The sequence below is a fragment of the Camelus bactrianus genome, chromosome 33 (genome assembly GCF_048773025.1).
Source record: "Camelus bactrianus isolate YW-2024 breed Bactrian camel chromosome 33, ASM4877302v1, whole genome shotgun sequence".
In the NCBI taxonomy this organism is placed as follows: Eukaryota; Metazoa; Chordata; class Mammalia; order Artiodactyla; family Camelidae; genus Camelus; species Camelus bactrianus.
The window spans coordinates 3,805,399-3,817,877 of NC_133571.1; the positions used below are offsets into that span (position 1 = coordinate 3,805,399).

Consider the following 12,479-nt stretch of genomic DNA (forward strand, 5'->3'; position numbering starts at 1 on the left):
CCAGGCCCGTGCCTACCTGCCCGCTGCGGCAGCCTGGGCCACAAGCCGCCAGGCTTACCTGGAGATTGCAGAGGTGAGCCTCTGGGAGCCCTGGTGACAACCGGGTGGGTTACCTCGCTGACTGTGTGTTCTGCTTTAAAGTCTTGGGGTCTGAAACCCTCCAACAGGCAAGGCGAGGCTCATTCAGAAGCCCCCACTTTGACCCCCAGGCCGGCTTTCGGCGCTGAGTGAAGCAATGCTCTCCCAGGAAGGTGAAGGAGCACCTGGGCCCTGAGTCCTCCCGGGGCAGCCGGCGACCCCTCTGGGCCGGGGAGGAACCGGGCAGGCCGAGGAATGATCCGAGCCGGGAAGCAGCCGGCTCCAGACCGCACATCTGTAAGCAGGCTTCCCTCTGCCCCGGGAGCCCTGGCCGCTGAGACAAAGCAGAGCTTTCTTCTGGAAGGAGGCGCCTCCAGACTGCAGGGCCGGGCATCCTGTCCCACAGCCGTGGGACCCGGGGACACTGGGAAGAGCAGGCCCCTCAGCAGCTGGGTCCCCCATCGGGCCCTGCGCCCGCATCCCAGCCCCTCCCGCTCCCCTCCGCCCCTCCCCCACCTCCGGGAGGTCAGTTCTCAGCCTCGCAGAGACATGGCCAGAGGCTGTGGGGAGGGGACCGGCGTGTACCTGGACGCCGCGGGCGCCGGGCAGTCCTAGGATAGGCCGGGAGACCGGGCAGCGGGAGGCGACCGCAGGAGGGCTGTCCCCAGAGGCGGCCCCCACCCGCCGGGGCCGGGCGACTCTGGTTCCGGTGTCCCGGGGGAGTCGGGGCGGGTCGCGGGGCGGCCACCTCCGAGGAGGCCCATTCAGAGGGCGGCGGGAGAGCTCCTCCGAGGAAAGAATCTGGCTGTCCGGGCGGCCTGCCCAGCGAGTGCCTCCCTCCGATGGCACGGCCGGCCCCACCCGCTCCCTGCCTGGTTTGCTTCCTCTCCGTTTCTTCCCCCTTTTCCTTTTCCCTGCCTTTCATCTCTCCAGGCTCCCGGCTGAACCCTGCACCACTGGGCTCCAGCCCACGGCCAGTGCCACCCGAGCGGCCAGCGCCACCCAAGCAGCTAGCACGAGTGTCCGTGGGGCTGGGACCCCAGGGAGACAGCCACCCCGAACGAGCCCAAGGCCCCCGTCCAGGACCTGCGCCTTGACAGAGGCAGACGCGCTTCCCTGGGATCCCAGGCTCACAGCGAAGCCTCCTGCCCTGTCCCCTTCCCTGGGACCAGGGCACCGCCTCTCATCGCCCGGGCACCAGCCCCAGGCCTTCACTCCATCCCCTGCCCAGGGCAGCCGGGGGTGAGCGCTTTCCTCAAACCCCGCAGGGCTTCCTCCCGCAGCAGTGGCTCCCATACCCTCCTGCTGGCTGACTCTCTTTTCCAACCAATCAGCCGGCTTCACCTGGCCGGTGGCTTAGCTCAAACACACTAGATCCCTTTCTTCCCTCTGCTCTGCTCAAGTTCTTCCCTCTACATGGAAGACCTCCCCCATCCCCGACCCTAAGCAATCCAGCGAGCTCCTATATACTCGTCAAAGCCCATTTCAAATGACCCTACACTTGGGACACTGTCCCCCCTCAGTCAGGTAAGTCCATGCTCCGTCCCTCATGGCCTCAGATCTGACCGTAAGAAGTCCGTTCAGCAGAGCAGAAGGGACTTGTCCTGGGTGTGGCCTCTGACATCGAAGTCCCGGGTGGTAGGCAGTGTACCACGAGGTCTACATCCACCTAGTGCAGCACAGAGTGGGTGCTCACCCCTCGCCTCTCCTGCATCACGGGCCAGGCACAGTCCCACTCGTCCGCCAAATCCTAGTGCGGACACCACATTCCCTGAAGTCCTCCCTGGAAGAGGGACCCATGACCCTCCTGGGAGGCCGGGGGGCCAGGACTCGCCCCGCCTCCAGGGCTGCACGGAGGCACCGGGCATGGTGCACGTGGCGGGCTTCCAGGACACCTTCTAGCCACGCCGTGCAGAGTCACCCCTGCCCAGCCCTGCCGTGACCCTCTGACCCACTCACCAAGCCAGTGGAAGCTCACAGGCACTCACCTCTCACAGGATGGACGCCTGGCCCACCTCCCCAAGTTCGAGGCCAGGAAGACCCCAAGGACCCTCCACCCCGAGGGCCACGCAGGGCACTTCCTCTGGGTTGTTTATGGCCTGCAGGGTCTGCAGGAAATGCCCGGCCACAGCCCAGGGCAGGCCCAGCTGGCGGACGGACGGGCTTTTCCCATGGCCCATGGCTCCCCGAACAGAGAGGAAGGCGGCCGTCCAGCAGGGCATCCAGGCCCAGGAAGGGCTGAGATGGACAGCACTCCCCAGGGTGGGTCCTTCCCCTGGTGCGGGTGGGGCAGCCCACGGGGTGGGCAGAGGGGACAACCGGGCCCGCTTTCTGAGATGCCACCTCTGTGCTGTGTCCAGCCTCTCTGTGACCAGGGCAGCTCTGGTGCGGATGCTTGCAGACTGGCCTGCCCTTCCTCCTTGTCCCCTCTGCTTGGCAGGGTGGGAGCAGCGGGGACTCGGCTGATGGTGCGGGCGTGCTCCAGGCGGAAGCAACTCCCATGAAAGGTCACATTCAGAAAACTCGTCCCTAAAACCGTGCTGCCCCCAGGAAGCATCCAGGACCTGGGTCAGAGGGAGGTGGGCGCCCACTCACCCCTTGTGCAGTCACCACCCAGTGCAGACACAGTGTCCCATCGGCAACGCCGACCCTCCCGCCCACGTCCGCAGCCACCGTGCGCCGGGCTCCCTGAAGGAACAGAGTCTCCCTCCCACTCACTCACAGGTGCTCACGCCTTAAAAACAACACAGACTTTCACCCAGAACCTCTTGGACGCTGGATGCCGAGAACGTAAGGGTGAGTGAGGAGCAGACGGAGGACAGTTTGGAAGTTAAAGGGGGGAGAGACGGAAACCCCATGCAGGCCTCTGCCTCCTGCAGGCTCGTCCCCGCCAGCCCGCCCTCCCAGTGCCCCTGAGAACAGGAGGGCCATCGGGGACAGCTTGCCACCCCTCCACCCCGACAGGCAGGGCTGGGCACCCCTCCTGACCCACTGCACACCGCAGCCACACCGGTGGTGACGTGAGACCGTGACACGCGGCAGGGGTGGGGGGGGCAACAACCACGGGGCGGGGGGGCCAATCTCTGGGAACCCCACCCCTTCCCCAAGGAGCTGGAATAACCCTCCTGCCTGTTAGCACATGAAGTTATGGGGGCACCTCGGGGCTCATCTCAGTTTCCTGGACAACCCCGTGCTCCGGGGCCACTTCTGGCCTCTCCAGACAGCCTGTATTCTGTCTGTGGGGTGCGTCCCCCTGAATAAATCTACCTTCACTCCACTGCTCTTGAATTCTTTCCTGCACGGAGCCAGGGACCCTCACATGATGGGGCACATCCCCGGGGCTCCGCCCAGCCCTGGGACCTGGCCGTGCCCCGCCCCATGCACCCACAACCCCAGCCCCAAGTAAACCTCTCCCCGCACCACTGACTGGCGTCCGGCTCTGTTTCTCCCTGACCTCATCGGCTGGCTGGCTGGGGGACAACCCGACACGTCTGGATTACGCCAAGCCAGCACCCGGTTCAGTCCGATGTGCGAAGACACACTAGTCAGAAGTCAGAGCCCAGCTGAGACCATAACATCAGAACCAGGCAAACTGGGAACAGCCACGGAGCCCCGAGTCAGGTCAGCTGCTCGAACCACCCTCATCTCCCCCAAGTGCAGCCCCGTCCTCCCCTCTTTCCAGAAACCACTGCGGCCCGAGCACTCCACCCGCCTGGCACTGCTCTGCACACAGCAGCCGGACCAGCGTGTCTCTGGTGGACCCGGTTGTGGCGGCGTGGCACCCACTGACTTGGCCCAAACCCACTAACTGGGTTCCAGCGAGCTGCCCATCGTGGGGGACGGGGGACGGGGCTGTGTGGAGACGGAGACGCCATCCCTTTGTGTCTGAGTTATTGAAACAGAAGAACACGCACGAGGCTACACACGGCAGCGTGGGCACCTCTCCACCTTCCTTGCATTCGACGTTCAGAGGCGCCAACACAGCACACGCTTCTCCACACCCTCCACGCACTCATGCTTGCTAAGGAGCTGGTCTCTGCGTGTGCACACCGGGCCACATGGGAAACTGCAGGACAGACGGCCCTTCTGTTAAACGACCTGGGATCTGGGTTCCTCAGGAGGGAGGGGCAGTGGAGCGGCCATCGTCCCCAGGACAAGAAGTGGGATTAAAGACACAGTCAGCCTCCCACCTTCCCAGAGGTGCACCTGAGGGACCCCCTCCCCGCTTCCCGGGGCAGAAAGCAGTGACATGGAGAACCCACGATGACTGAGGAGAGCGATTTTTAAATGGGAACACGGCTTGAGCCGCAGCCCCTCCACCACCTGACTATGGACTCTCCAGGCAAGTGGCGTCTACCCGGGAGGCGGAGCTGAGTAGCCCAACCAGCACGCATCCACGCTCCCTCCGTGGGGTGGGCGCAGGGGCGTGGAAGGTGCCCAGGAGGGAGCAGACCCATCCCTGTGCTGGGGGACCCAGGATGGGGACCACACCCAGGACGTAGGAGCCAGGACAGGGCCCCGGAGGCGGCAGAGGTCCAACGCCCCAGCAGACCCCAGCTCACACCTGCACCCCTCCACCCCATGGCCAGTGCTGCCCTCGCCGTCCAGGCTGCTGCGGTGCGACCCAGGCACATGGCGGTGCTCCTGCATGAGAGGACGCCCAGGGCAGAAGAGAGCGGGGTCTTAACCTGAGCTCCTCTGTACAGGCTGCTGCCACCCATCGGGGGCCCCGGGGGGCTGAATGAAGGGTAACGGGGGGTCGTCACTGCGGAAGAAAGCAGAGTGAGGCACCGTCCGTCCCCGAGTCCTCCCTGAGGGGCCATCGTGCAGGCGGCCAGCTCTGCTCCCTCCTTACCGTACGGCATCTCCGGAGACATGGGGAACGCAGGCGTGGGGGGCAGGGTCTCACTGCCACTGCAAGTGGGCGAGAAGACCCTGCCATCGACCCCATCCAGGTCCTGGGGGTACGCGGGGATTGCCGTCTGTAAGTGGCACGGGGTGGGGGTCAGGTGAGCCAGCCCTGGTCTGAGCGCGGGCCCAGGAGGTAGGGGTGGAAACCCAGGAAGTGCAGTGGCCATAAAGGTGGGGGAGCGTCGGGTGCTCCGGCCGGTGACAGCCACGCGGTGAGTGGAGCTGGTGGGGAGTCTGTGTGGGGGTGAGCGCCCGGGGAACGAAGCAGGTGAGTGACCTTCGCCCGCAGTGTGTCCCCAGGCAGGTACGCACACGGCGCACTGAACCCACAGCTCAGGGAAGAGGCTGCCTGGACCCGTTTCCTCTATGGGCCCTGGCTCGGTGCCTGGGTTAACATTAACGGTGATGTTCTCCTCCCCGTCTGCTCTGGGCCCCAGCGCTCCCGCCTGGACAGCACGTGAAACCTGACTTGAAAGGGTTCCTGGTCTGGGGGCTTGCCGACCCGTCTTACTTCGATTCTGGTTAAAAGCCTGAACCATGCCTCCCGGAAGATGCTCTGATGTTCCCGGGGGGTGGGGCGGGCGTCCCACGTCCACACTGACCCACACGTTCTCCCTGCCCCCCTCCCGGGGACCCCGAGGGGCCTTGGGTGGGGACTTGGGCCCCCCTGCGGGGACCTGGAGGAAGTCTGTTTGCGGCTGGTGGCTGCTGTCCGCCCGCGGAGTTCTGGGCCCTCATCCCTCCCATGGGTCAGAACACAGAGGTCCGATGACCGGAGCGAGGCGCACACCCAGGGCCCGCTCGGGACAGCGACCGCGTACCTGTGCTCTGCACCCACACCCTGCCTCGGGCCAGGCCCCGGGCACGCTGTGGCTACCTCCTTGGCGCTGGCTGGAGAGAGAAAGGGCACCAGGCTTGGGGCCTGTTCCGTGCTGGTGGGCTTCCCCCAGCCGCACTCGGACTTGGAGAAGGCTGGGGGCCCCCCGGTTTCATTGTCATACTGCCCAACGCTCAGCTTCTGGAACCTTCCGCTCGGGGGCTCGTCACCTGCAGGGAGGGAAACACGTGGGCTGCAGGCGCGTTCCGTGCGGGGCAGACCGCCAGCCCGTCACTGCGACCGACTTTAAACCTCTCAGAGACACTCGATTCATCATTTTTTCTTTTTCTGGTTCCAGAGCACCTTCCTTGCCCGACAGGAAACCCCAGCCCCCTCCCACGGCCCCAGCAACCACTAACCCACTTTCCGTCTTGACGGGTTTGCCTGTTTGGACATTTCATTGACGGGGAACCCCGGGGCTCCGGCCGCTCTCCCCCGGCATGACCGGTTACCACCCGCTGTCAGTCTCTCCCACCGCCGGTTCCACCAGGACCTGTGTCCAGCGGGCTCCCCAGAACCGAGAGTCGGCCGGGCACCCAGCGGGGGCTCAGGAAGCACGGGGTGGGGGAACCCGGGGCCCTGGACTGAGCCCGCTTCCCACCCCCCAGAGTCAGCAAGAAGGACTCTCCGTGGTGATCGAGCTTGGAAGGGCCCCGGCGGCCGCAGGCACAGGGACTCACAGTCTGAGACCCCTGCCCGAGCTCAGCGCCTCCTCCTGCAGCACCTGCAGGGACCTCTGAGGCCAGAGGGCCTGCGTGCCACTTCAGGACCACCACGGAGGGAACAGCCACTTTGACCAGACACAGACGTCTTTTTCTTGGGTCACGAACGTGTACACATTTCCACCTGCCTACACGGTCGGTCGCCTTCTTTACATGTTGTACTGCGTCTTTTAGAAACATTTTACCCCTTCTCGTTTTTACAGAGAGGGCGTGGGAGGGGGGTGCGGGGCCCCGGAGGGAGGCTGGCCCCCACCCCGGCACAGGCAGGGCCCAGGCACCATTCCCAGGGCAGGACAGGTGCATGGTGGGGGCCCAGCGCTTTTGGAAGGTGGATCGGGGTGGAAACGCCCGTGGGTGTCAGTCAGTGATGGGCAGGAGGACCCTGCGAGCCTGGCCACCCCAGGAGGGGATGACTGATGCCCCCCAAGGCTGTCGGGTCACAGCACGCGAAGCACGTCACCCAGGGAGACATCCAAAGGCGCTGCTCTGAAATGGTGTGCAGCGGGGCGGCCCTTGACCTGCCTCCTGCGGCCCATCAGAGCTGAGAAATGCAGAGGCCTTCCCGGAAGGGACAGGGGGACCAGGAGATGGCCTCTGTCCGACAGGCAGGGCAGAAACGGTGTCCTGTGGACGTGGCCCACTGCGGCCACGCCAGCGCGCTGGGAGCAGGGTGTGGGTGCTCCCCAGGGGTCTGCTGCTGGCCTGCGGAGGACAACCTGCACCCTGACCTCCACGTGATGTGACCTCAGCCCTGACCTTTGAGCCAGAGGGCTTCAGGAACCGAGGCCCCGTCCAGCGTGCAGTCCTGTGTATGAGACCAGCCTCAAGGATGCACTCAAAGGCACCGCTGTGAAAACACGTCCGGGTGGGACCAGGGCCCACGAGGAAACACGCAGAGCCGAGCAGGCAGTCTCAGGAGCCGTCCGTCCCTGCAGCTGGTGCGGAGCTGTGGGTGGCCCCGCTCCTGGGCTTCCTCCAGGCCCTGGAAACATCCCCTGGGAGGCAGGACACACCTCCACAGCCAGGCGGTGCTGTGGGCACATCAGTGATTAAGCACACGTGTGGCCGCATCACCGTGCCGCGTGCCAGAAACTGACACGGCGTTGTGCACTGACCGCACTTCAATAAAGAATGTAATAAACACAAAAATACAACAAAAAAGGAATGATCTATGTGGATCATGGAGTAGGGGGGACCCCTGGCTGAGATCGGGGACCCCTCCTTCTGCACATGTGCCAGCACGGCCATGGACGCCCCCTCCACCTCTCACGTCCTTCACCCCTCGTGAACTTTGGGTAACGACGTCTGAGTCCTCCCAGCTTTGGAACCACCCCCAGCAGGCAGAAGTGCCCCATCCCCGGGCAGCGGCCAGGCTCCAGGTGGCCAGGACACAGACGAACACAGACAGGCTCCCGGCGACGCTCAGGCCGCCTGGCTGCGCACGGGAATCACATTCACGGTCTGGACCCTCGGGCCGACCCTGCCCTGTGAAGTCACAGCCTGCAGAGTGAGGCCAGGAGGCTGGAGTCTTCGTAAAATTCCCCAGCGTTTCCAAACACACAAACCAGCGGGAGGACCAGGGCCAGTCTCCAGCATAGAGTCACACACGGGGGAGCGTTTAAAATCACTCTGACACCAAGCAGGATCCAGGCCAATTCACCCCAACCTCCTGGGGGAAGCCCGCGGGCATGTGCAAAGCTCCTGCGACTGACACACTCCCAGGTGGCAGTGCCAAGCGGGCGGACGCACGACCTTCGCCTCCACCTGGGTGGCTTCCAGGGGCAGCATCTTCGCACGGGGGCCTGCCCACGGGTTCTGGAAACTCCCTCGCATTCCTGGGAGCAAAAGCCACCACCAGGGATGCACGCAGACAGCCTGCCCCCGAGTTAGCTCCAGGTTCCCCATTCGGATAAACGTGCTTCCTCTGCAGAATGAGTGTCAATGGGAGAAGGGCAGAGCGACAAGGAGACGCCCAAACGCGCTTCCAGACTGATTCAAACGGCTCTGCTCTCCCTGACGCGGAAATGCAGACGGACTCCCCCACAGGGAGTGTTCCCAGGGAGCGGGGACATCTGTCAGTTAGTCCCCATCCGACCCCAGGGCCTCAGGGGATGTGGGAACCAGGCCAGCAGGCTCTGCAGATCTGTGCCCAGAGGCCCGGGGAGGGCAGCTGCCTTGAGGACTGTGGGACTGGAAGTCCTCCACACCGGGTAACGCAGAAGAGCTGGGCAGGAGGGAGCCTCTCCTCTAAAGACGTTTTTTAATGGAAATGATCATGTCCAGAAAGCTAGGAGGCGCACCCTTGCACTGCGAGGAGCGCAGGAGACCGTGTCCTGCGCAGGCGTGCCTGTGACTCACGGCACAGACCCCATGGGACTGCTGCCCTCAGGGCGCCAGTGGCAGAGGCTGGCGCCTACTTTCCACTCCTTTCTGCTTCTTTGAGTCTCTTCCTTTTCTGTCATTACCTGCCCACTCCGCCCCCGCCCCAGAGCTCTGGATCTCACCGGCCGCCTCCGCAAACATTTGAGGAAGCACGATGTTTCCACCACACACCTCAGGACGGTCACAAGGACTGTCCACTTGTGGGGCCTCCTTCCACAGAAGGTGAGCCAGGAAGGTGCAGCCCCAGGCACGCACGGCTGATGGCAGTGAGGAGGAATGGCACAGGACTTCGGGTCCCGGGCCGTCTTCCCATCATCTCCTCCCTGTCCTGACCCAGGGGGCTCACCACCACCCACACAGGGATGAGGCAAATTCCACGTCTCGCCTGTGAAGGCCCATCGTGCATCGGGGGTCACATCCGTGCAGACCAGCTCGTGTCCACCACGCCGAGATAGAGCTTCCAGAAACACGCCCCCGACACCGGACGCCCGGGGTCTCCAAAGAGGGCTTGCCAGCACCTGAGGAGGCATCTCCTCAGCACGTCAATGAAAGAGCCACCGGGGGAGGGGGTTATAGCTCAGGGGTAGAGCGTGAGCTTAGCAGGCACGGGGTCCTGGTTCAATCCCCAGCAGAAAAGAACTGTTAAAGAAAAAGGAAAGAAGGAATTGCCACGTGGCCCGGCAGCCCCACTCCCGTGTGTGTGCCCCAGGGAACTGAGAAGAGGTGATGGAACGAACACTTGTGCACGAACGTTCACACGGCCCTGCTCACAAACACTGGAGGTCCCCACCCATGGACGGAGCACAGCACAGTGCAGCCATGCAGAGGAACGCCACTCAGCCCTGAGCACAGCGGGTATGAGCCCGACAAATGTTAGTTATGCCTGCATTGACACGGAACACCCCGAAGAGGCCGATCCACGGAGACAGAAGGCAGACCGGGGGCGGTGGGATCTGGGGAAGTGTGGAGCGGGGCCGACTGCAGTGGGTGCAGACTCCTCCTGAAATGACAGAAATGTCCTGGACCCAGAGAGTGGGGACAGCTACGCAACACGGAAGGCACATGATGTCACGATACTGTGCACTTGAAAACGGTGAAAATGGTCAATTTTATGTCACGTGTATTTTTCTGTAGTGAGAATGTGAGGGTGGTCCACAGATCTCTGATGGCTGCGTGTGTGAGCAGCTTACGGGAGCCACAACCTTGGTTTCACGATGGTGAAGACGGTGCCAGGAGACAGAAGTTCTAAAAGCAGGACCGCGGGCCCGGGAGGGTTCAGAACCAGAGCTGCAGGCCAGCCCAGCATCCAGGGACGTGGGAACACGCCCGTCAAGGTGACCTCGTGGGGCCCCGAAACCCCTGTGTGTGGAGCGAGGGTCGTCGGGGGCAAAAGGAACTGAGTCACTTACCCCAAATTCAAAGGGCGCTTCTGCAGAAAAACAGAAAGCAGCTCCAACAAGAGCTACCCTACTTCCCACCGTGAAGGATGTTCCCACCCGGAGCGCGGAGCTTCCACGTGCCTGCGGGCACCCGACTCGCGGCCCCTGCTCACAGTCCTGAAGAATCCGTCTGAAGCCACATGGGGCGCCCAGCGTCCTAACCCCAGGAAGGAGTGTCTTTTTAGATCTCACGGCACAAGCACACCCCACCCGCCCCTTCATCTCAGGCAATGAGAGCTCAGCTGGAGAAACTCCAGTTTCGTCTGCGGCCGCGAACAGAGGGAAGAGTCCTTCACAGGAACACAACCGACCCCCTGGCCCTGGTCGCTGGCCCTCAGCCCGCAACCTCCCCCATCCTGGGTCCCTGGTGGGCCTGGCAGGAGCAGCCCCCCCGTATTCCCGGGGCTCCCTGCTCTGCAGGAGCTCCTGATGGGGGCGGGGACAGCGGTGTCTGGGAGGAGCTGGGACCCCTGGGCACAAGGGGAAGAGACGGGTCGGGAGGCATCTCAGAGAGAACGTGACCCTGGGATGACCCTGGGGACTTGCTCAGCTCTTAAAACGGCAAGAATGAGCCCAAACCCAGGCTTCATGAGGCCTGAGAGCCTGACATCTCAAGACAGGTCTGTCTGTGGCCAGGCCCCCTCGCGGTCTGAAACCCACCAAGAGGACCGAACCGTGGCTCCAGGGGGTGAGCGCTTGCTGTCTCCCGGGTGACCAGGGGCGTGACCTCCACCCTCTTGTCCCTGAGACCGCCTGCCGCTGCCAACGTTGGGCCTCTGCCGGGCGGGACACAGAGCTGCCGCGCGGGGACACCGGGCCGGCCCGCCCCCGGGACCCAGGAGCAGCCCCATCTGCAGCTGGTCGCCTGGACTTGGAAGGGCAAGGAGGACAGGCCCGAGGGTGGAGAGGTGAGGCCGGAGCCCTCCCTCTTGGCCCCACACGTCCCCAGACCTCGGGCTCTGCCCCTGAGCTGGGACCCTCTTCCTGGATATGCCTGGGAACACACACAGGGTGGCCACGCAGGAAATGCCCCAGGCCAGGTCTGAGCCTGAGTCACCCACCCTCTCTGACCTGGCGCTTCCTGTCTGAATGGACAGGACAGCACATCCTTGGGCGCGTCTACCCAGAGGAGCCAGGAGCGCCCCGCGCACGGCGCCTCCTTGGTTCTGTGCAGCCCAGCTCCTCTGTCCTGTGCCTGGGCAGGCACGAGGCTGCTCCCCAGAGCCGCAGAGGGGGCGCAGTCTTGCGGCATCGGCCTGGGGTCCCCGGCAGGCAGGGGTCCTGCTGTTGTGGGGTCGGCCTGAGATGCCCTTTCTGAGATGCCTGCAGAGTCTGCGTCCCCGGGGAAAGGAGGTGACCCTGAGGGCAGCCGTTCCATCTCCTGACTGGGTCAGGGGCCTGTCCGGGCACCTGGCCCCCCAGCCCTGGGACACCTGTGCACTCCCCACACCTCGGCTCTGCCCGCGTCTGCACAGCCCGGGGCAGCCGTCCTCCAGGAAAAGTCCATGCTTCCTGCTCCCCAGTGCCCCTGGCTCTCTGCCCCGCCCACCACCTGGGGCTCGTGAGTGCCGCCTCCCCGCCACACACCCCCGGAGACCCACACGGTGGGAACCCACGGCTGAGGTCCTCACTTTCCACACTGGATCCCTGTCGTGGGGCACGTGTAGCTTTATGTAATTTAAACTGATGGGCTCCCACTCTCAGTGGCTGAAGTCGGTACTTGTCACTGCTCTGAACTGCCTGCAGCATAAATCAGTCCTTGGACGCAGGCAAGACACCTGTGTCTGCAGAAGCCCTCGAAGGCAGCACTGGCCGTGACGTCCCAGAGTGTCTGTAAGCAGAACGCGGGGCTGCCGGGGCCCTGCGACTGTTGGCGGTGGTTGATGTAACAGAAACATGGTATTTGGACAACAGGAGGCAAGTTGTCCTTAGGTATGCGGGAAACGGAGGGCTGCCTGCCATCCATCCTTAATTGTCACAGACTTCTTCTATTTCTTGGGTATCATCCGTTGAAATCTCCCCCCATGTAGAGGATGTGATGGAAGAAACCCCTGTGGGCAGGGCGGCAGA

General features: G+C 63.9%; 1 protein-coding gene across 1 annotated transcript in view; it reads right to left on the minus strand.

Moving 5' to 3' along the window:
- Nucleotides 1-2,069: 2,069 nt before the first annotated feature.
- LOC141575834 (tensin-3-like) overlaps nucleotides 2,070-12,479 on the minus strand; it is a 33,734-nt gene continuing 23,324 nt past the window's right edge. The window contains 6 exon segments of the mRNA XM_074356843.1: nucleotides 2,070-2,186; nucleotides 2,674-2,766; nucleotides 4,570-4,722; nucleotides 4,767-4,843; nucleotides 4,934-5,060; nucleotides 5,867-6,028. Coding sequence (XP_074212944.1) covers nucleotides 2,070-2,186; nucleotides 2,674-2,766; nucleotides 4,570-4,722; nucleotides 4,767-4,843; nucleotides 4,934-5,060; nucleotides 5,867-6,028 — 729 coding nt within the window.